General features: G+C 35.4%; 3 protein-coding genes across 8 annotated transcripts in view; 2 read left to right on the top strand and 1 right to left on the bottom strand.

The window, feature by feature from the left end:
- LOC124166359 (solute carrier family 12 member 2) overlaps nucleotides 1-24,583 on the bottom strand; it is a 296,758-nt gene that overhangs the window by 37,354 nt on the left and 234,821 nt on the right. For all 5 annotated transcript variants that reach the window (XM_046543838.1, XM_046543839.1, XM_046543840.1 and 2 more), the window contains exon 11: nucleotides 23,145-23,356. In XM_046543838.1, the coding sequence (XP_046399794.1) occupies nucleotides 23,145-23,356 (212 nt within the window). The remainder of the gene's footprint in view (nucleotides 1-23,144; nucleotides 23,357-24,583) is intronic.
- Nucleotides 1,098-4,672, top strand: LOC124166361 (hemolymph lipopolysaccharide-binding protein-like). The gene is made up of 3 exons (XM_046543845.1): nucleotides 1,098-1,442; nucleotides 3,147-3,404; nucleotides 4,138-4,672. The coding sequence occupies exons 1-3, from the start codon at nucleotides 1,154-1,156 to the stop codon at nucleotides 4,323-4,325; spliced, it is 735 nt and encodes a 244-aa protein (XP_046399801.1). The 5' UTR covers nucleotides 1,098-1,153; the 3' UTR covers nucleotides 4,326-4,672.
- LOC124166363 (hemolymph lipopolysaccharide-binding protein-like) lies at nucleotides 9,447-21,872 on the top strand. 2 transcript variants are annotated; one of them, XM_046543849.1, is made up of 3 exons: nucleotides 9,447-9,890; nucleotides 16,762-17,019; nucleotides 21,598-21,872. In XM_046543849.1, the coding sequence occupies exons 1-3, from the start codon at nucleotides 9,602-9,604 to the stop codon at nucleotides 21,771-21,773; spliced, it is 723 nt and encodes a 240-aa protein (XP_046399805.1). In that variant the 5' UTR covers nucleotides 9,447-9,601; the 3' UTR covers nucleotides 21,774-21,872. The 2 variants fall into 2 exon arrangements, with proteins under 2 accessions (XP_046399805.1, XP_046399804.1); XM_046543848.1 differs by lacking the exons at nucleotides 16,762-17,019; nucleotides 21,598-21,872 and adding exons at nucleotides 11,693-11,950; nucleotides 13,521-13,758 and having other exon boundaries at nucleotides 9,451-9,890.

Genomic DNA, 24,583 nt, shown 5'->3' with positions numbered 1-24,583 from the left:
ACTTTTTAATATCTGTTTGGACTTATAACTTCAAAATTTTGCTGTGCACACAAGAGGAGGAGACAAACGGACACCATGAAGCATCAAACATCATTTCCAAGTTCAACAGATTCAGGCATTATAAGGTGGAAGTTCGACAAACTTATGTAAAAGATGGTAGCACTTTTCAACAATATTTTAATGCGCATAGGGCGTTTTGGCTCACAGAGCCATCATCTGATACAAGACCACCAGATGATGGCTCAGTGAGCCGAAACACATTGTACACATTAAAATATTGTGAAAAAGTGCGACCATCTTCTATTGAAATACATCAAGCATCAAGGAAGAAAACAATGGGCTGGCCACATGATGAGAGGCCAATAGTAAGTGGGAAGGATATTGAAGGGAAAATTTCAAAGGACCCAAAGGAACATGGGAGCAGTTAGGAATTAAGGCTGGGAGGGGGTTTTAGATGCAACTAACACTGAGGGTGTGGTATACCCGCCAGGGTAAGCAGGAGGTGGGAGGGGCCCTCCCATAGAAAAATTTTCAGATAAATGGCTCAAAATGGTGAGTTTTACGGCTTTAGGAGGGATACTTTATTAATCCTTGCACTATTCTATAAGTAATATTAATCAAATTAAGTGAAAGGGATTAAAGTTGAAAATTTCTCTGAGCTCTGGGGGGTTTTTATCCCCTAAATCTGCTGCGCCACTGCAAAGGAAAAGCATGAGAAAAGTTCTACGGGAAACACAAGGAGGAGATGAGATGAATATTTAGAAGTAATGAAACTGGCATACGATGAACAGAGAAATGAATGGCTGCACTTGACAAATTTCTGATTTTTGAACTACAAATAAGAAGTGACATAAATTCAGCATGCCAAGATTTCCATTTAAGAGTCATTTTTTCAGCTGAAACATGTGGGAAATGTGAGAGATGCATAAATCTCCTAAGCCTTTTTCCCTGAGGACAAAAATAGAGGGAAATTCTTGATCTTTAACCAACAGTTCATGACTCTGCCCTCAAAAAAGTCACCTCCACCCAAGATATGCATGAAGAAACACTGATAGAGAAGGATATATAAGCCACGGAAAAAAACATAAAGAGGGATTACAGAAGAAGAGAAAAGATTCACATTCACATCATTTCTCTCAATTTACTTTCCAAAATGGTACCACCCAATGACTTCAAAGTCATGTTTTTCTGGATTATTCTGCTTTTCCGAAAACTTGCATTAAGTCAACCGTCTTGCCTGGGGTCAGGTGATTTCTCTAAGGAAAATAAAACATTGGAGCTTTCCATAATGGGCCACAGAAATCAGAGTGGCCACTGGACAACACAATTTCTACTCAATGAAGAATCTCAGCAGAGTCACCAAAACTGGAAACTGGACTTAAAGCACACCAACAACCAATACGGCGGAGTGAACTCATTCCACATAAAAGGCGCTGTGATATGTAAGCTGAATTATTTACCACTTCATTCATTAATTTGAATACTTTTGGTAATTAGAGCTCTAAAAATTCATTTTTTTATTGCCGGAATCGAAACATTATTACTCCTGGAGTTCTTATTTCACACTTCTAGATTTTTAAATGACGATATCTATTTTTCGCAATTAAATGAAAAGTGAAAATTTTCAAGCAAGGGAAAATGCAACTGCTAAGTATGAATGATGGGAAAAGCCGGTGTGACGTCATTCTGGTTCCTCCTGCCGTGGCGTGAGACTACCTTGGTGCGAGGCCTTGAGCCTATGATGCAGGCTGCTAGCAAGTAGCACTTGGCTTAAATAAGGATTATTAATACCCTCTCAAACGAAGGAAATTTTCCGACTGTAGGCAATTTTAACAGATTATTATTAAGAAATGTTTCCCTGAGCTCTGTGGCACATGCATGCATGCATTGGTAACCTCAGACGATGTTAAAATCCTGACTTGTATAGCATCTAGGTCCCTGTGACGTCATGTGAAGTGGTATCGCATGGCTGCTAATCTGGCCTTTTTACAATGAGGTCATCATACCATCAACATTCATCTAAACTAGGATTTCTAAGACGAAATAATTTGTATATTATGAATACACTAATGATGGGTAATGATTTGAAATCAATGCCTTTCGCTTTCTATGATGAAGGAAACTACCTCATTTGGTGGTTAGTTCAACATGTGATGCTTTTAACCATAAACTGTTGTCTCTCAAAATTTCAGATTGGCATGAGCTAGAGTACATACCAAGTCCATAATCCTTTTTAAAGATGTAATATGTGATATCATGATTTTTACTATTTAAATGCAGTTACTACGGAAGTATTTTGTCCAAATGATGCAATGTTGTCACCAATGGCTGATTTGTCTCCAATTGATAACTACGATCCTTAAAATTTCTCAGTAAAAATTGTATGCATATGTGAATGCTACATATGAACTTATTCTTTTTTTATTTATGGAATCAAAGTATGTATCTATATTTAAAAAAATAAAATGTTCGGGGTTCGATTAAACTCTTCATCACATTATTTTAGTATTAAATTTACTAAATATCACAAACGTAATGGAAAGCATGTTGTGATCAGCAAAGGGGTATACAGCGGAATATGGATTAGGGAGGGGGTTGAGGGATCACACACAATCCAGAGGTTTAAGGAGATCTCCCCACATCAAGTTTGATTCTTCCAATGATATTTTTTTAAATTAACACTTCCAGAACATCTGCCTAATTTTTGCAGATATTTTTGTATCATAAAAAAAGGGGATGCCAGCACTGGGTGAAGTGTTCCCGTCACAATTCCAATTTGTCAAATTTTTTGTGGATTAGCCACCTTGGGGGGACTACTCCTAGCTAGGCCCATGGTAATGATGGAGCATACAATAGCAAAAATAGGAGACATTAAATAAGAGCTAGTGATGTAATTTAGAAGTTTCATAAGTTATGTAAAAGTTTATCAAATAAAATCTTTCATTCGTAGACAACCTGGCAACTTTAACTAAAAATGAAAATACTGATTTCTCAAAGAAGTTATCATCATTAGATGTAATTAATCATTCATTCAAATGCCTGTGATCTTAGCACAGAACCCAGCAAGGTTTTATGGTGACAGTCCAAGGATGCTAATCTCAATGACAAATTTGTCCCACCAGCAATAATTCAATCCTCTCCCACAGTGCCTCCACAAATACCACATGACTACGAACTATTTCCTGGAATTGGTTACTACAAGTTTCATTACGGAAGCAAAGTAACATTCCAGGAAGCATCTTCCACATGCAATAGAGAAGGTGGACATCTAGCAATCATCAACTCACTACAAGAATCTCAAGTCATCAAGAATATATATGCACGACACTCGGAAGCAGGGGGACCATGGTCATTCATTGGCTTCTACGATCAAAATAAAGCACGAGATTTCGTCACAATATATGGTAAGGATAAATACGTTCATACTATTAAGTGTACCAGTTAGCCATCACGATGAATCAAATATTCATACAATTATATTAACCCCTTGCTCTGAAATGTCTACATGCCAAATCGTACAATGACGAGTCTACCTCATCGTGGACTTCCAATGCTAAATTGCGTAACGACAAATGTAGCTCTTTATCAGATTTTCATGATTTAAGCATTATTTAGGGGAATGATATCAATATTTTTAAAGTTTAATTACGTTAAAACATCCATGTACATGAAGAACTCATGTTTAATGAAATATAATGTATTGGAAGCAACATAATAATTTAATGTAAATAGCAACAGCTGCGTTCTCGAAGTATTTAACTACACACTTTATCATATGAAATAATAATAAATTTTTATTTCACTGTTCTATACTAATTAAAATCCATTCATCCACAAAATATCATTTCATTACCTACCATTCCATTTAAAAAGGACCACAAAAAAATAAAGGATAGGAGCACAATATTCAGAAAAGAAAATTGAACTAGAAGGGGGCTAAATAATCACCCTCTAATACATCTCCTATATGAATGAATAAATTACTACGGCCAATGCATGCCAGGCAAAAGAGTCCTTGACTTCGATTCAAAGGCTTTGCAACTGAAATTGGTCACCTAACCAAACACGATTGAGATGGATTTTCAAGTGGATGTAGTCTTGTCACATTTTCCATTGAGCAACATTTTTCTCTTGCAGGCCAACCACTCAAAGAAACTGGCTTCCTTACATGGCACACTGGAGAGCCAAACAATTGGGGAGGAAAGCAATTCTGTGGCTGTGTAATTCGTGATTCTGGCCTACTGGCAGACGTAGGCTGTGAGGATAAATTATCATTTTTCTGTGAATATGACCTCTCATGGGGGAGCTTGTGGAACAACATCTGACAACATGTACACTTGCCTTTCTATCACAAGAATAGGTTCACGAAAGCACCATGCCTGATAAATGAGTTACAAAACAATGTTAAATTGAATCATACAAGTATCACTCTCAATGTAATGAATTATGCACTTCCATTAATGACATTCGCCAACGCAAAGAAATGGAAATACATATAAAGCTGGACTTATTAAATGGCTATACATAACTATCATTTCCATGTGCATGTATTATGGCTTGATTGCTCATAAATGGTTTGTTTTACATCACACTATATTACTTATATGTACAAGTAATTGAAACATAAAGTGTATCACGAAACTTTGAATAAAAATGATGACTTTGCATTTTATTTTTCTGTCTTCCATAAATCCATTTCTCTTCAGTACATTCTACTAACTTTAGGCTTATCCTTAAAGTATAGCACAGAGCGAGCATACAAGGACGTACCCAGGATCATAACTAGGGGGTGGGGGGGAAGCCATGGTCTAGGGGAGGGCAAGCCAAGTTATGACATTTTAGCATGGAAGAGATAATGAAACCAACATTTTAAAAAAATTAGAACAGCACTTTATTAGTTTATGAGATTATTTCTTTGAAAAATTAGTTTTATTTTAGTCACATATCTTTAATAATACTTATCATTTATCATGGGCTTAAAGAAAATTTGTTGAATACTTTCGTTTCAATTCAGTACTGATATTTCTTAAATACTTTTGCAATTTTTGCTTCTAGAGAGGCAGCTCCCCCCCCCCCCCCTGCCCCTCGCTGGGTACGCCCATGCTAGCATAGATGGTAAATGCTTTGCAATCCATGCAGCAGTACCATTTTTCTCTGCAAGGCATCTACTTCAGAATTTTGAGTTAGGCCGCCTGCCCCAGCAAAAAGTCAAGATACTTGAGTTCGAAAGATTTTATCCTAGTAAATATTTCATTGACTCGGATGAAGTTAGCTTTAAATGAAAGATAATTAATCCCTAGATTTTCCAAATAATATGAGTTTTTCATCATAGCGTAAAATCTTTTTACCCTGCTTTACTTAAGAAGGTTCTACTGGCAATTTGAAAATAATTTATTCTCAAAAAAGTCAAAATGAGAGTTTATGTAATACAAGAACAGAAATGCCTAAATGTAATCCCTACATAAAATTTACAATAAAATTTTAATAGTAAAATTAGTACTGAAGCCTGTTGATTAAGAGAGAAGTTTCATTATTTAAAGACCAAGGAGAAATTTTAAAGCACTGCTGGGACAATGTATGCACACCACTGATAATATTACAGCATGCAGACCATTTAGTGGAGAAGTGAGACAATGTAAAATTCAGTAAAACCTGTGAAGTCCCGAAAATGTTGCATTGTAAAATTTTCTGAAACTTGGGTGCCACCAAAATGGTTATGTAATTTAGCATTCTTTGAGAGCGATAGCTTTTCTACATCACTAGTACTCCAAGGGCATAAAGGACTAAGGTGGTCACAAATAAACCCCATAGTGGACATCCATCAACCTCAAAATCACAATCAAAGCCATCATCATTGCATTGCTTGATGCCAAAGTACAGTCCTCCACAAATCCACACCTACTGAGACCACAGTAAGAACTCCTATTTTTCAAAGAGTTTATAATACTCTGAAAGTGTCAGGAACAGAAGAATCAACATCAAGGACACATGGGACACTACATCACCACAAGCACCGACACACACAGCACCTTCATCATCAATCATTTCCTATTTCTTGGTTGAAAGCTCTCACGGGTCATTGTAACTTTCCGTGATTTTTTTCAGCTCTGCCCCACATAGGTACTTATTCAGTTTTTGCTCTACGTTTTGAGGCCGTTGCTGGTCCCTTTTTCTTGAGTAATAAAGCTAGTTTTTCTAGGGCAGGAAATATTCTCTGCAAACATGAAATAAAATCAATTTTCAAGCCACGTAAGGAAATTAAAAATTTCCTGAGGAATGTGAAGGGCACAATAGCGTTTCAAGTAGAAGGAGTGTATGTGATACAGGAAAGACAACCCCAAAAAATAAATTGGAAAACTGCACGCTCTGTAAAAACATGAATAGAAGAGCTCAAGCATCCCATTCGACTGCCACAACATGGTGGTGGTGGTGGAGCATGCAGCCTCGGTATACAGGATCAACGTGCAAAATGCTAGAAGTAATAGGGTGGTTTCCTATAATTTTTTTAATGCGTAAATCGAAAGATTATTACTCCTGGAGTACGTACAGTGCAACCTCGATATAAAGCGACACCTGAGGTGACCTTGAGGCGAGGCTTAGCGTTGATACGACACAGGCTGCTAGCGGGTAGCTGAGTACCCTGCTGGCTGGTAGCGCTTGGCTTAGATAAGGATTATTAATACCTTATCAAACGAGGAAAACTTTCCGACCTTAGCCAGTTTTAATAAGTGATTATTAAGACATGTTTCCCTGAGCTCTGCGCCTCATGCATGCATTGGTAACCTCAGACGATGTATAACTCCTATCTTCTCCAATAGAAACTAGGTCCCTGTGACGTCACGTGGAGTGGCATCGCATGGGCGCCAATCTGGCCCTTTTCAAATGAGGATAAAAATGGACCATTGCCATTCGTCTAAACCGGTATTTCTAAAACGAAATAATTTGTGTATTATGAATACACTAATGGTGGGTAACGAATCGCAATCAATGCCTTTCGTTTTCTTTGATGAAGGAAACTACCCCATTGCCAAAACGACAAACTTCAATACGCGAAGTATTTTAGATAAAGAAATGCGACCAGAATGTTAGCAGGGACTGCGGTTTAAAAAATCAGCCAAACATGAGATGCTGCTCTGAAATTATGCAATTAAAAAAAAATAAAATGACAACTCTTCAACTCTCTCCCCTTTCAACCTCCTTTCATAAAATACCCTACAAAGAAAAAATATTTTCATTCCCTAAGAAAGAATGACAAGCAATGGACCTGAAATGTCGGGCATAAACCAAATAAGTATGCGGGGCACACCCCAAAAAACATCACCAACAGATTTCCGACCCGTACCCAAACTCCATTAATTAACTAGCCTCCCTAAATTCCTGACCTGACTCTCCAAGGTTTTTCAGTATCTGATTTGTTGCTTCTCCTATAAGGATAACTGACAGAACATGAATGAAAATACACAAGGCATGCTAAATGGATCCAATGGAGATCCTGGAGAAAGCCTCTCTCCCACGATTAGGATTTTGCAGGAATCTTTCCCAGCCTGGAAAATACTGGTTTTATGAGTACTTTATTGACATCAGTTAGGACACTACTGAAGGAGAAATCCCTGCATACCTGAGAGTGGGCATAAAAGAGGACTATGTGGAATTTTTTTCTTTGGAGAAAAGCTGCTACAAAGGTGAGTAATAAACCCTTTTAGTTTGGTAGGGTAATAATAAATGGGTCTGAAGAGGATAGGAGGACAGTTCAATTCCAATTACATAATATGTGACATTTAATAGGTCTCTGGGTTTTGGGTACCATCACAGATTGTGAATGAGGGCCCTCATTGCTTCAGGCAAACAGGGATATACATCTTAGCCAGCAGCAAGGATGGTGGAAAAACTACCTACTGAGTAGATGGAGAAGCAGCCAAGGCAAGGAAGACAGGTGAAGCCAATGTAACATAAGAAATCAAATGGGCCAGAGCTGAGATAAATATACCTTGACGATGGACACAGATAAAGGCAAATCTGGGAGTAAAGATGACAAAATCCATCATGAATAAAGAGGAACAACTTATCATGGCATTCCCACTGTGCAAGGAAAGTGATTAAAAAAAATTGAAACAGAGGTAGGTGAGTGAGTGAATGTTTGTGTGAGGATTTATGTGAGGACAATCAAATAACAAAAAAAAGCATAACAGTATGTGTAATCCCTATCGCTTTTAATTTTTGGTGCATTTTGTAAGCTTTCCTTTGATGTCTTCCTATCTACCAAAATCCCTTGACTTGTCCACAAAAGAGTATGGCCTTGTGGAATTTATTTTATTTGACTGGAAACACAGTATCGTGTAATCGTGTATTGTGTAAAATTATATCGGTCCAAGATAGTGCTGTACTGAAGATAATCTACAAACTGTATGATGATATTTTTAACAAAATAAACCACATTACTTCTGAAATGAAAACTGCAGACAGGGAAGAATCGACAATTTTAAGTTTAAGGAAATATGGTATTAATGTACCATGGCCACCTTAATTGTACCCAGTCAAGAAGAAATTAGCATAAGGAATAAGCCACTATCATTGCAAATAATATGTACACTTGAATTTGGATACACCAAAAATATCAAAGAATGGAAAAATCATGTAGTAAATATAAATGAAGAAATGCCATCTCCATTATTTTACGCCAAATTTTAATTCTTTAAATATCATGAAGCACAGCTATAGGCAAATGATTTCATTTCACACTTTTCTTAATACCTTCAATTATAATGGTCAATGTTCAAGCATATGGAAAAATAACAAAATAAAAATTCAAATCAGATTTAAAATTTGAGTATTTAATTTCCCATAATACCAAAAAGAAATTAATGAAAACCATGGAAAATTTTCATAGAAGGCTCACTTATTCATAAAAAGTGGTGTAAAAACAACACATTCCATTGATAATTCCTTACATATGCTTATTACCTTTGAAGAATTTGATGTTTATTCAAGAAAACATTCCAAATCTTCACTTGTACAATAAACAAAAATTTAACTTTTAATGTAACTGCAGCCTAATTTAGTTGATCAACTTAATCTACAAAATAAGGTAAGAAAAAATAAAAAAAAGCCTTATACCAACTAAAAGATATATGATATATTTTCCCCTGATTATATTGATTAAAAATATGATTTTGGAGTTTTAAAAAACTATTTCTACGAATTACAGCAATAAAAAACCACTTTTCAACCACCAAGGCTGCAGAAAAAGCATCAACGGGCTTAATCAAGTGAGTAGGTAATAAGTAAAAAATGAAACGCCACTTTAAGAAATTGGGTCATTCCCTACTGAAGAAGAATTTATTCAACACAAGCAAATAAAAATTAAGATATCTGTTTATCAACTAATGCCTCTCTCCCCAAAAACAAAAATAGCAGGAAATTCTTGATCTTTCACCAACAGTTCGTGACTCTGCCCTCTAAAAAAGTCACCCCCACCCAAGATATGCATGAAGAAACACTGATAGAGAAGGATATATAAGCCACGGAAAAAAACTTAAAGAGGGATTACAGAAGAAGAGAAAAGATTCACATTCACATCATTTCTCTCAATTTACTTCCCAAAATGGTACTACCCAATGACTTCAAAGTCATGTTTTTCTGGATTATTCTACTTTCCCAAAAACTTGCATCAAGTCAACCGTCTTGCCTGGGGTTAGGCGATTTCTCAAAGGGAAATAAAACATTGGAGCTTTCCATAATGGGCCACAGAAATCAGAGTGGCCACTGGACAACACAATTTCTACTCAACGAAGAATCTCAGCGGAGTCACCAAAACTGGAAACTGGACTTAAAGCACACCAACAACCAATACGGCGGAGTGAACTCATTCCACATAAAAGGCGCTGTTATAGGTATGTAAGCTGAATTATTCACCACTTTGAATTTGAATTTTTTTTGTAATTAGTTCTCTTATTTAGAGTTTTGTCAGCATGTGTTTTGTTTTTGACCATAAAATGCTGCCTCCTTAACTTCAAATAGACAGAACAAAATGTATCATTCCATAAGCACATTTAATGATGGACTGCATTGTAATATGTCTTCAATTCTTTAAAAGTAGCTCTAAAAGAAAATTTTGTCCAAGACATGAAATGTAGTCATCAATGGCTTCAGGTACGTAAATGCTAGCTTGAAAAAGAAGGAAATAGCATGGAATAGGGATAAATATAGGGCAGCAGTATTCCAGTCTTAACATGATAATACAGTAAAAGCTCTCTGTAGTGAACCTTTTCACATCATAAACCTCCATACGTCATACCACCCCTACGGTCCCGTCTGATTTACATGTAAATTTATAGGCAAACCTCTTTGTAGTGAACCTCTTTATATCGTAAAACCTCCACTTATCATGCCAAGGAGATACCCCCGAGACGGCCTAACTACCTCCGCAAAACGTACCGAGACAACAAAAGACCATTAATGCAACCGTGATTACGTACATAGAATGACATTTTCAGCAATAAATGTTTCACTCTTTTTTTTCTTAAATACCTCATTATGTTGTAATTTTCACGTTAATCATTAGTTGCAGCCATTTTGTTCAATATGACAGCATATCTAACAGTAAATAAAGAAAAAGGTATCCAAATATCCCAATCATTTTAACTGATTGTTGAATTTAGAGAGATCACATCATTTTCTCTCGAATCATGGTGAAAATCATGTGATAGGGGTTGCTTTCTGTAATTATTAAATAATAAATATATGTTCACTGATGCATGCATGTGTGTTTAAACACAAATATAATGGTTTAAAAGACAGTAGTGCCTTTCATTTCCAAAGGATATGAAAAATGGTGCCTATCACTAAAACCTCTCTATAGTGACCCTCCAAACACCAAATTGCCCAAATTTTGGTCCCCTCCATTACAATGTAAAGAGATTTTACTGTACTATGGTGGCTAAGGACAAAGTTCTTTTAAACCTATGTTCTTCATTCCGCAGACGAGGAAAATTTTGTGGAAGAAAGCAGCACAAGCTCCAGTTACCATATAGTAGAATCACCAATAACAGCATTAACTTAATTTTCATAGAATAAATAGATTCTCTTTCTTGGATGAACTTGGAAGGTGTACTGTGGTTTAACTGAAGGGAACTTATGGACTCATGTGAATGTCAATTGAATGTATGATATGAAAAATATAATGTGCCAAATTTTCGAAAACCATCATAGACACTTGCATAGATTAGATTTCTAGATTAAAGATCATCTAATAAATGTGATTTCATGATATTATAGTAAAACCTTCACTTTTAATGGTTGAACAGGATCCAAACATGTTTTCCCAACAATTATTTCAACACTTTATGGCATTTGTTCTTGTCCCAACCGGAAGAACCAGTTGATCTGAGAACTAGAGAGCCACATTAACCCATCCCTAAATTTTATTAAAATTAAATAATGTCCAAAAATGTATAAATACACCCCTTAAATAAAAGATCTCAATATTATGTATGTAAAGTAATTAACACCTATCTGTTGTGAGGACTGCAACGCCAATTCCTTACCACCAGCAGCCAAACGGCCACAGGATGCCATTCTTTAACTCATGGAAAATATTTTTACCTCTTAAATGAATCACTGCAGCATGTTAAGAAAAAATGCAATAAATATGTTGTACCTAGCAGTCACTCTCACACACTACGTTCTCTTACAGTGCCTCCACCAAGGCCACTAGACTATGAACATATTCCTGGCATTGGCTTCTACAAGTTCCATTATGGAAGCAAATTAACATTCCAGGAAGCCCATTCTACCTGCACAAATGAAGGTGGGCATCTAGCTATTCTCAACTCACAGGAAGAGGCCACTGCATTGAAAGCCTTGTATAAACGGCACTCTGAGGCCGGCGGGCCATGGTCATATATTGGGATCTATGACCAGAACAAAGCCAGGGACTTTGTCACAATTTATGGTAAGCATAAATTATTGTTCAATGAATGTCAGCCTTATTTTCTAAACACAGAGTGGATACTCAATTTTGTAGTTGAATGCTCCGATAATTGACTGGTTCAAGAGGACTCATCACTTACTCTCAACCAATCATATTTAGTCTCTTCTTGGCAGCAAATTAATGGTATAAAACTTATTATGTTATTATTAGTTAATTTTCGTAAAGCAGCGGAGCTTGGTTAAAAAATGACTGTATCACTAGCGAAACACTTTTACACCAGACAAAATGCTAGGGTACAATTTTTAAATTTAAGATGCAGGCTAATGTTGACAACATTCTACTCTGTAACCCTGAAAATTTCAAGAGAAAAGTGTTGCTTAAAATAAGAAATTTATTCCAAAAATACTGTGCATATTCAGCAGGTGTGATGCATCCTTTTTAACTCTTAACCAGTGACGTGCAATTCTTGTTACACAACCAGTGACGTACGGTCTGGGAGACCGCAAAAAATCTAAAATTCATAAAATGTTGCAACACCATTTTTATTGTTTTGTTTAATTTTTATTTAAATGCTTAACTATTCTGAAATGATATTAAAAATTTTACATTACCAATACGAACCAATTTTTCAGTTAAAATTGTTATTTGAAACAGGATGAAAATTAAATTTAGATAATTAGATTTCCAACCGCAATTTTTGTGAGGAGAAAAACATAGGTCAGAATGAATGTATAATAATAATTTTAAAGACTAAGCAATAATGAAACAAGCATCGTAAATTCTGGCATGAGATGCGTTCCAGTGACATCGAGTGGAGAAATAATCTCATTTCGGCAATGTGAACAACCTAGCTGGTAAAAGTTGCAAATACCACGATTCACAGCATCAATTTCAATTAATCCACGGATATCATGTCTATTCTGAATCACACATTGAAAATACACTAAAATATACAATAATAATTGCTATAAAACTGAAATACACCTAAATAATAACCGTATTCATAAGAATAAAGTCCCTCCTTTTTTTTCCAAAAATGGCCATTGTAAAAGTAAAGGTGGGACTATATATTCCAATGCATTTAAAAAAATTTTCTCCAAAATGAAGCCTCAAAATTGGGGGGGACTATATTCCGAGAAAAACGGTATACCCTAACAGAAAATCACAAGGATTATTAGTAATGACTATAAGAAAGCTAAATACTCCCCAACTCGATACTCAAATATTACTAGTTTTGGAAATATTAGACTTGAGATTTGACTTCGAAGAGAACATTGTCAACACATTAACAAATACCTATCCAAAAGAAAATGCCCCTCAATCACTATGTAACTTCAAATGCATACAGGGGCGGATCCAGGATTTCTTTCTGGGGGGGGGGCACAACCAAGGCCGTGTCCAGGATTTTGTTCTGGGGGGGGGTAAGGATACCTCGTAATACAAAACGAACGCAATGATAATGGGACTTTATTAAAATTTTCCATATTTTTGAAGGTTTTGGGGGGGGACGTGCCCCCGTGCCCCCCCTAGATCCGCCTATGAATGCATAAGCAGCAAAATGAATAACAACCGGTAATCTATTATTCCAAAGGACAGCCACTGAAAGAGACTGGATTTCCTAAGTGGCACCCTGGACAACCAGAGGATGTAAAGAGGGGAGAATTCTGTGGATGCTTTGTGCGAGATAGCGGCCTATTGGCTGATGTGGGTTGCGGAGAGAAGCTATCATTCTTCTGTGAATATGACCTCTCCTGGAATAATTTGTAATGCCACCTAATATCAGTGACATTGCTACCATATTCATATCTCAGGAAAAGGATATTTAAGATGATAACTGTCTCAATAATACCTACGTGGAAAATGTGTTATGTGGCATTCCCAGCGCACAAGGAAAGTGATTTTTAAAAATTGTTACAAAGGTAGGTGAGTAAGTGAATGTGTGTGTTGAGGAATTGTGCGAGGACAAACAAATAACAAAGAATGCATAACAGTATGCGTAATCACAATTGTTTTTTATTTTTGGGGTATATTTCAAACTGATTTCCTTTGATGTTTTCCTATATACCAAAATCCCTCGCCTTGTGCACAAAAGAGTATGGCCTTCAGGAATTTATTTTATTTGACTGGAAACACAGTCACCAGAATGGTATCGGTGAAGGACAATGCTGTACTGGAGATATTGTACAAACTGTATGATGATATTTTTTACAAAATAAACCACTTTACTTCTGAAATGAAAACTGCAGACAGGGAAGTATTGACAGTTGTTTTTTTATTGTTATTGTTTTTCAAAATTTTAATTAATTAATAAAGGAAGTATGGTATGAATGTACCATGGTCACCCTAAGAATTAAAAAGCCTAAGGAGTGTGCCACTATCACTGCAGATAATATGTAGCTACACTTGAATTTGGGTATAGTAAAAAGATCTAAAAATGGAAAAATCATGCGGAAAATATAAATGCATCAATTTTTCTCTTTGCAATCCCAATATTTTAGGCTAAAATTTAATTTGATAAATATAGTAATAAGATTTATAAGATGCTTGCAATAGAAAAGAATAATATTGTATGCACTTGTGTTTGGGCATTTTCAGCAAATATGTAAGTAGAGTGATTGCCCCTGGAAACCCTTCTGATTTGTATCTGCATACTATGTGGGGTGAGATCAACAGAGACTAGAGTGTGTTTTTGCCATTTATATTAAGAAGGGGATTGTCCACCACATGAGTTCAAATGAAATATGGATCATGGAGCAGAGCTGTAGACACTCTAGTCCTTTTCCACACATTTTCCTAATACCTTCAATTCAAATGTCAATTTTCAATCAAATGCAAAAAAAATAAGAATATAATTCTGATTTAAATCTTACAATGTAAATTCATCACACTGTCAAAAAGAAATCCATGAAAACCTTGGAAAATTTTCTAAGAAGGCTGACTTATTCATAAAAAAGCATGTAAATACAACGCTATTCCATTGATAATTCCATATATATGCTCAACTACATTGAGCATTTCATGTTTATCCAAGAAAACAATCCAAATCTTCGCTGGAACAATAAACAAAAATTTAACTTTTAATGTAACTGCTGCCTAATTTAGTTGATCAACTTAATCCACAAAAAAAGTAAGAAAAAACAAAAAACCTTATACCAACTAAAAGATATGCTGTACATGGTATGCTGTGATATGAGGATTAAAATAATGATTTTGGCTGTTTATCAAACTGTTTCTATGAATTCCAGCCATTGACTACCACTTATCAACCACCAAAGCTGCAGAAAAAGCATCAACGGGCTTAATCAAGTGAGTAGGTAATAAGTAAAAAATGAAACGCCACTTTAAGAAATTGGGTCATTTCCTAGAGGAGAAGTATTTTTTCAACACATGCAAATAAAAATTAAGATATCTGTTTATCAACTAATGCCTCTCTCCCCAAAAACAAAAATAGCAGGAAATTCTTGATCTTTCACCAACAGTTCGTGACTCTGCACTCTATAAAAGTCACCCCTACCCAAGATATGCATGAAGAAACACTGATAGAGAAGGATATATAAGCCACGGAAAAAAACTTAAAGAGGGATTACAGAAGAAGAGAAAAGATTCACATTCACATCATTTCTCTCAATTTACTTCCCAAAATGGTACTACCCAATGACTTCAAAGTCATGTTTTTCTGGATTATTCTACTTTCCCAAAAACTTGCATCAAGTCAACCGTCTTGCCTGGGGTTAGGCGATTTCTCAAAGGGAAATAAAACATTGGAGCTTTCCATAATGGGCCACAGAAATCAGAGTGGCCACTGGACAACACAATTTCTACTCAACGAAGAATCTCAGCGGAGTCACCAAAACTGGAAACTGGACTTAAAGCACACCAACAACCAATACGGCGGAGTGAACTCATTCCACATAAAAGGTTCTGTTATAGGTATGCAAGCTGAATTATTTATTACGTCATTCATTTATTTGAATTTTTTTTTGGTAATTTCTTCTCTTATTTGTTTTTTGTTAGCTTGTGTTTGTGTTGTAATTTGAGTTTTGTTAGAATGTGTTGCTTTCGACCGTAAAATGTTGCCTCGTTAAGTTCAAATAGGCAGAACAAAATGTATCATGTGCACAATCGCATTTAATGATAGAGAGTGTATTATCATGACTTCTACTCTTTAAATGTAGTTCCCACAGAAATATTTTGTCCAATAGATGAAATGATGTCATCAATGGCTTCAGGGACGTAAAAGCTAGCTTGAAAAAGAAGGAAATATGTAGCTTGGAATAGGGATAAATGTAAGGCCGCAGCATACCAGTCTTAACATGACAATACCATGGAGGCTAAGAACACGGTTCTTATAAACCTATGTTCTTCATTCCGCAGACGAGGAAAATTTTGTGGAAGAAAGCAGCACAAATCTCCAGTTACCAGTAGAATCACCAATAACAGCATTAACTTAATTTTCATAGAATAAATAGATTCTCTTTCTTGGATGAACTTGGAAGGTGTACTGTGGTTTAACTGAAGGGAACTTTCGGACTCATGCGAATGTCAATTGAATGTATGATATGAAAAATATAATGTGCCAAATTTTCGAAAACCATCATAGACACTTGCATAGATTATTTTTCTAGATTAAAGATCATCTAATAAATGTGATTTCATGATATTACGCCAATGCCAATTCCTTACCACCACCAGCCAAACGGCCATAGGATGCCATTCTTTAACTCATGGCAAATATTTTTACCTCTTAAATGAATTAATGCAGCATGTTAAGAAAAAATGCAATAAATATGTTGTACCTAGCAGTCACTCTCACACACTACGTTCTTTTACAGTACCTCCACCAAGGCCACTAGACTATGAACATATTCCTGGCATTGGCTTCTACAAGTTCCATTATGGAAGCAAATTAACATTCCAGGAAGCCCATTCTACCTGCACAAATGAAGGTGGGCATCTAGCTATTCTCAACTCACAGGAAGAGGCCACTGCATTGAAAGCCTTGTATAAACGGCACTCTGAGGCCGGCGGGCCATGGTCATATATTGGGATCTATGACCAGAATAAAGCCAGGGACTTTGTCACAATTTATGGTAAGCATAAATTATTGTGCAATGAATGTCAGCCTTATTTTCTAAACACAGAGTGTATCTGTATACTCCAATTTGTAGTCGAATGCTCCGCTAATTGATTGGTTCAAGAGGACTCTTCACTTCTTTAAACCCAGTGGCACAGCAAGGGAGGATTTTGGGGGATAAAACCCCCCCCAGAGCTCACAGAAATTTTTAAGTTAAATCTATTTTACCTAATTGGATTTAAATTGCTTATAGAATAGTGTGAGGTTTAATAAAATATCCCTCAGAAGGCCGTAAAAATCACCATTTTGAACCATTTATCTTAATTTTATTCCGGGCGGAAGGCCTCCGCAACTCCTGCTAACCCTGGAGGGTATGCAATACCCCAAGCACCCCAGTATTAGTTGCGCCTGAAACTCCCCTCTAGCCTTAATTCCTCGCTACGCTCCTGTCTCAACCAATCATATTTTGTCTTTTTTTTTGGAAGCAAATTTATGATATAAAACTTATGTTATTTTCCGGTAATTATCGTCACGAATCATAGCTTAGTCAAATTATGAAAAAATGCTGTGGTAAAATTTTTAAATTTAAGATACAGGCTTATGTTGACAACATTCTACTCTATAACCTTGAAAATTTCAAGAGAAAAATGTTGTTTTAAACAAGAAATTTGAGCCAAAAAAGTAATATTCAGCAGGTGTGATGCATCCTCTTTAACGTACCATTTTTGAGATAGAAATGGAGCTCTTTTCTGAAATACTACATGCAATGAGCAAGAATTTTTCTTGTGAAGTGTGGACAGCACCCACCACAGTGATCTTTAATTTGAGGCATTTTAAACCCTGGGAATACATTGGATGTTGAATAATATGGAAATATTTTCATCACTCTGGGCGTGGTACTACCAAGAAACGGTTGTTTGCTACTCATCCAGTGGTGATGTCACACGACAGCATTTACAATTTTGTATCAAAATGTGTATGTCAAGGCCTGGTAGCCAAGGACTATTGTTTCCTTTAACAAGGAAAAAAAGGAGTTTATTTACATTTACCTTATATCAATCTACACCATTCATGTAACTGATGAAGAAGTCAAAGCCATTCTACATTATTTTAGATCTAGAACTAATAGTGATAGCTATATACTATGAATGCAGCCATCGCAAATGTGTGAAAAAAAAAATGATATTTACATTCTATAAACATGATTAATTCCATACTAGCCTCAAATGGATATGGGATAAGAAGAATGTGGAAAGAAAATTTCTGAAAATACTGTCTTAATGCTACTGATAACATAAATTCAGAAATCGCAAAGTAAATCACAATACGTCAAAGAATCATATGCTTACAGAGAGGACCAGAATCGTTGCGATGCTTTTTTTGTTCACCTATTCAAGGCATGGTTATGGATCACACATACAAATTATTTGTGGCTTCCTCTGTTTAACATTTAAATTCTAGGCAAACTCAGTGAGTAAATTGAATTTTAATTGTATACCCAACGAGAGACTCTTTAATTCTAGTTTGATTTAAAGTTGATTAGGAGGAGGCAATTCTTTAGTACATACTCTAAACTTTTGTGAGACTTCTATCCTAGTAATCTAGCTAACATAACTACAGATGATAAGGGCTAATTTAACAGAATTTGGTAGTATACAAGCAGATCTCAATAGTTATGTATCCTTTCATTGGTTTTGACGGAAGTTTTAGGTGCATTTTCATTAATAATAATAATAATAATAATAATAATATCTTTATTGTTCTATGGGTCAAACATGTGACATAGAACATTGTCAGGGAGAACATCAAAACATACATGTTGTCATAAACTATCAGACAAAAATTCATTTACATTATAATAACCCTTAGGCTGTAGAAATTTTTTTAATTCTGTCTTAAAAACATTAATATTTGAAATATGTTTTATACTCGTAGGCAATTTGTTAAAAATAAGCGAGGCAGAGTGATGTGGACCTCTTTTGGCACATAATTGTTGTAAGATATGAATATTTTCACTCCCACGGGTCAGATAGGCATGAACCGAGGAGTTTGGTAAAAATAAGGTAGGGTTCTTTTTTACAAATAGTGCACAGTAAAAAATGTACATACTTGGTAGTGTCATTATATTATATTTTAGAAATAATGGCTTTCCAGGAGACCTGATGGACACATTTGCCATAACTTTCAAGGCTCTTTTTTGCATAGAGAATGCTCTAGCAGCAGCACTTGTGTTTCCCCATAAAACCACACAATAAGCCAAGTGAGAATGAATTTTGGCATAATATATCAATTTCAGTATTTCTAATGAAGTAGTTGGAGCCAATTTGCGAATCATATATATTCCCGTTGCCATTTTGCTAACTAAATCCTCAATATGATATTGCCAATCAAGGTTTTCAGTTAATTTCAACCCTAAAAATTTTGTAGAGCTAGACTGCTGAATGGCTGTTGATGAATTAGTCTTAAGTAGAGGACTCATTTCAGGAGGACTAATTTTGTGATGGAAATTTAAAAAACATGTTTTATTTCCATTCAATTTTAAGTTATTACTTTTACACCAGTCAATCATCTGTGCTACTGATGAGCGTGCCATATCAATCACCTCCCCTGTCTTATTACCAAAACTCAGAGTAGTAGCATCATCAGCATATAAAATGACTTTACTCTGATGCAAATGAGATGGTAGGTCGTTAATAAAAATGATGAATAATAGTGGCCTTAGAATGGATCCTTGGGGCACTCCACAATTTGATATAAGGACATCTGAGTAGTTCTGATTAACATCACCATTACAATTAGTGTTTAATTTCACTACCTGCTTACGATTAGTTAAATAGGATTTTATCCAAGCTAAAGCATTGCCATTAATTCCGATTTGGACAAGTTTACTGTACAATATGCAATGATTGACAGTATCAAATGCCTTTGTTAAATCATAAAAAATCCCAATAATTGCTTTCTGGTTGGCAAGACCTAAGATAATGTCATTAACAAGCTGAAAAACAGCAGACATAGTTGACTTGCCTTTAATAAAGCCATGTTGGGAGAGATTCAATAAATTAAATTTACACAGATAGACAATGATACGGTTGTGAAAGAGTTTTTCAAAGATTTTCGAGAAAACAGAAAGTAGTGCTATGGGTCTATAGTTAGTTGAGTCACTCAAAGATCCCTTTTTATGAATTGGGCATAACACAGAAAATTTTAAATTTGTCGGAAAATGACCATTGCAGATTGATAAATTGAAGATATCCGATAGAGGGGTAGAAATAATTTTAGCAGCTAGCTTAATAATAGGCATAGGTACCCCATCACTGCCGACAGACCATTTATTAGCGAGAGATTTTATGACATCTTCAACCTCGGCAGGATCTGTGGGAAAAAGAAATATTGAGGCAGAAGTACTCATCGCTTTGATAGTGGATGGAATGCTATCATCATTAACTTGACAGAACTGTTTATTAAAACAATTTGCTATGTTTTCGGGCTTTGAAACAGCAATATCCTTAAACTTTATGAAAGGTGGCGACTGTTGGGTGGGTTTATTATTCGTCTGCTGCTTAATAACATTCCATGCTGCTTTGCATGAATTATTAGATAAGGAGATACACTGGCTGTAATAATTTTTCTTAAACTCCTTGATTTGAGTTTTATAATTGTGCAGAAGTACTTTATACTCATTATAAAGAGATGGATCAGAAAATTTACATTGACGATGTAAATCTCTTACTCTAATACTCATGTCCATCAGCTCCGACGTGAATTTGACATTTTTCCTGGAATTGACATATTATAAAGATATCCCCATATAAATATAAGTGGCACAGGATATGAAACCACTTCCTCAAAATTTTGATTTCCATCACATACTTCCAGGAATCAATTATAATCAGAATTACTTAAAGCCTTTGTAATTTTGACTATTTAAAACGTTGCTGGTAAATTAGATTTCGAACAGCAATTTTTGTGAGGAAGAATTACATGAAGACTCTGCCATGAGTTGCATTCCAGTGACATCAAGTGCAGTACTAATCTCATTTCGGCAATGGGAAGAACCTACCTTGTAAAAGTTGCAAATACCACGATTCACAGCATCAATTTCAATTCATCCACGGATATCATGTATATCCTGAAGCACACATTGAAAATACAGTAAAATATACAAGAACACTAGCTATAAAACTGAAATACACCTAAGTAATAACCGTATTCATCAGAATATAGTAAATTCCCATGGTAAAAGTAAAGGGGGAACTAAATAGAGAAGCATTTCAAAAATTTTTCTTAAAACTGAAGCCTCAAAATTAGGGGGAGGGACTATATTCAAAGGGGGACAATACTCCGAGAAATGTGGTATGTCCCAACAGAAAATCACAAGCATTATTAGTAGTGACTAAAAGAAAGTGAACTACTCCCAGATATGATACTCAAACATTACTAGTTTTGGAAATATTAGACAAGATTTGAATTTGAAGAGAACATAGTCAACACATTAATACATACCTATCCTAAAGAAAATGCCCCTCAATCACTATGTAACTTCAAATGCATCAGCTACAAAACTAATGACAAGTGGAAATCTATTATTCCAAAGGACAACCACTGAAAGAGACTGGATTCCCTAAGTGGCACCCAGGAGAACCAGAGGATGTAAAGAGGGGAGGATTCTGTGGATGCTTTGTACGAGATAGCGGCCTATTGGCTGATGTGGGTTGCGGAGACAAGCTATCATTCTTCTGTGAATATGACCTCTCCTGGAATAATTTGTAATGCCACCTAATATCAATGACATTGCTACCATATTTATATCTCAGAAAAAAGATATTTAAGATGATATCTGTCTCAATAGGGAAACTAAATTTCAATTTATCTAAGTCAAAAATGTGGTAAGTGAGATTCCTTAAGGTAAAACCAGGAAACATCAATAACCAAATATGAGATGAGTAAGTCTACCTCTTTATCATTTTTGTATCTCCAAACTCAATGACTAATCGGCAACAACTGAATGTAAAGCAATTTTAGATATGATTAAAATACATGCCTAGAGGAATCGGTAATTACAGATTTCCCAGTTATCTTTGTATTTAACTTGATCAACAAACAATTCTGAAACCTAATACATATTAAATGAAAATAAATAAACAAAAACAAGAAAAATATTTTAATATCCTTGAACACTTAGGCTGCTCTTTCTGGCAATCATTCAAATTATCATCACTACATCATAGTTTAGGGTGGGCACCTTAAGCTGCACCTACGATGTACAGTGGAACCTCGTTAAAGCGAGCACGGGCTATAGCGACACCCCCGCTATTACGAGAGATAGCCGATGCACCGTCAATTGATCCTATAATAAGCGTGTTAAAAAATTCGTTTTTACGAGACCCTTTCCGTGTTGGCTCTCGCCATAGCGAGGGTTTCACCGCCGGAAGACTTTCATCAAGACTCCTTAACCTCTGTAACTGCTAGCGATCTGTTAGAAATGAAGTTAATGGAGTGCTCAGTCTCAAATTTATGTGGTAAACTGTCGTTCGATAAATATAATGATGACGAAACAATGCTTTGCATGATTTTTATTCAGTGCGGCGCTTATAAATTGTTTGAATAGTTGGTCGTTATTTGAGTAAGGAAATTTAGTGATGCAAATAAACATCGCCTTTCGTCTGGATTTATGCTTACGTTTATCGGATAGATGTTTATCTGTCGCCACACGACTCCTGATCCTGTATATCTGTTCGCAACAGGTATATTGGCTATTATTTGCTCCACCTCCGGTAAAGCGAAAATTCGCTATAGCGAGTGTTTATTAGTGCACCGTTGGGTGTCGTTTTATCGAGGTTTTACTGTACTGAAGAACGATGGCAATATATGTAAATATTAATGGCAATAAATACTTCAAAAATACTGAAGGACACATTTGATGAGGGGTGCAGTTTTAAACTTAACCCAAATTCAAGATCAATTTTCTTTTGGAGTACGAAAAAAGCTGATGCAGGGTCAAAACTGAACTGTACACAATAAAGACAGGAGCTGAGCCAGAAAATATTAAATGGGAGCCAATGTAAAAGTAACAACTGAAAATGGAAGTCACACATTAAGAATGAAAATTGATTAGATTTATGGAATAGGTTTAGAACTTACCTTAAGTATATGGCCACAGATCATTAATGAAAGATTCTTGGTGATAAGATAGGCAAAATCTATCAAAGGTGGTCTGAAGTTGGGCATCCCAGACAGAACAAGGATTTGTGGTCGATAGTTTTTCACGTGATCCTCTACGTTGTTCAACTGTTGCACTGACACCAGAGCGTTTTTGTATGTTTGTGCTTGAGTAGTTGAACCCCAATTCACATCTGCCAAGAAAGTAAACACATTGAAATTCATAAGCACAAATCTATACAACTATTTGGTTACTTACGACAATATTCTAACATGCAAAAAACAGCCATGTAGGATTCTGAAGTAAGAGTACTTATGCAATACATTCATGCATCTAAAATCTAGCTATTTGAAATGCATTTCTTAATTTTTATACTGATGACAGAGGCTTTATTTTAATTTGCAATATTTTCTCAATGGTGACATTTAGGTTAGAATTACTATTCAATCAATGAGTAAATATATATTAATTTGATATCTCCACAATTTATTTGTGTACATAATCAGCAGGTTCAGATACAAATGCAACAGCCTGACAAAAAAATTCAATTTTATAAAACTGACTGGAAACAAAAACTAATAGGAAGAAATCAAAAAAGCTAATTCTATGCAGGATAACAAGAATCAATTCATGGTTAACGAATTTTGGCACATAAATATTATCTTGGATAAATGGGCTGATTTCTTCTGCAACCCACAAAACAATCAGAAAATTCCGATACATACATTAATCTGCACTGCAACAGTCTAAGTTTTTTTTATGTTCTACTGTACTACTTAAATGAAAGACAAAAAATAATAATTATAAATAAAAATTGTTAAATCTAATGAATTCGAAATCAGAATAAAAATGTATACCATCCTTCTTTTTCCACCTAATTTCTATGGCTGAATCAAACAGAAATATTCCACTGATTATACTTAATATAAATACCAACAATTTAAGGATAGCCAAAATTCACGCAGGAGTAAAATTCATACATACTTAATACCATGAGTTTTACCTTGAATTCAAAAATGAGATCATAGTAACAGCAGCCAATAATTTTCTAAGCAGAACCAATGCCCTCAAATTTGTAATACAGTTCTCCTGCACCACTAAGCTGAAGTTGGAATGGTGATCTTACAGGGCGATGGAATTATTATTATCATAATACAATTAGAATGCTCAGTAGATACAACGACTTTCCATGGATTAATAAAATGCAGGACAATTGTAATGCTATAATATTTTATCATCAAATTCAATAAAACACACAGTTTTAAAATTCCATTGAAACTGGGTCCAACTACAGTGATCTCCAAATTATCTGAGTTCATGATGGGGAGAGGAGGCATGTATAATTGGAAAACATGGATATTCAAACATTCACCATTATTTCTAATTATGTTCATAATTTAGGTAAACCAAACAAGATTAT

This window comes from Ischnura elegans, chromosome 10, assembly GCF_921293095.1.
Source record: "Ischnura elegans chromosome 10, ioIscEleg1.1, whole genome shotgun sequence".
In the NCBI taxonomy this organism is placed as follows: Eukaryota; Metazoa; Arthropoda; class Insecta; order Odonata; family Coenagrionidae; genus Ischnura; species Ischnura elegans.
Note: the sequence above shows the minus strand (reverse complement) of the source record. Positions and strands in the feature narration are given on the sequence as shown.

Excerpts from the sequence above, each read along its gene's own strand:
- LOC124166361 (XM_046543845.1), top strand. The coding sequence starts at position 1,154 with ATGGTACCACCCAATGACTTCAAAGTCATGTTTTTCTGGATTATTCTG. Across the intron at positions 1,443-3,146 it reads CATAAAAGGCGCTGTGATAT|TGCCTCCACAAATACCACAT; the intron begins GTAAGCTGAATT and ends CCTCTCCCACAG. Across the intron at positions 3,405-4,137 it reads AGATTTCGTCACAATATATG|GCCAACCACTCAAAGAAACT; the intron begins GTAAGGATAAAT and ends TTTCTCTTGCAG.
- LOC124166363 (XM_046543849.1), top strand. The coding sequence starts at position 9,602 with ATGGTACTACCCAATGACTTCAAAGTCATGTTTTTCTGGATTATTCTA. Across the intron at positions 9,891-16,761 it reads CATAAAAGGCGCTGTTATAG|TACCTCCACCAAGGCCACTA; the intron begins GTATGTAAGCTG and ends GTTCTTTTACAG. Across the intron at positions 17,020-21,597 it reads GGACTTTGTCACAATTTATG|GACAACCACTGAAAGAGACT; the intron begins GTAAGCATAAAT and ends ATTATTCCAAAG.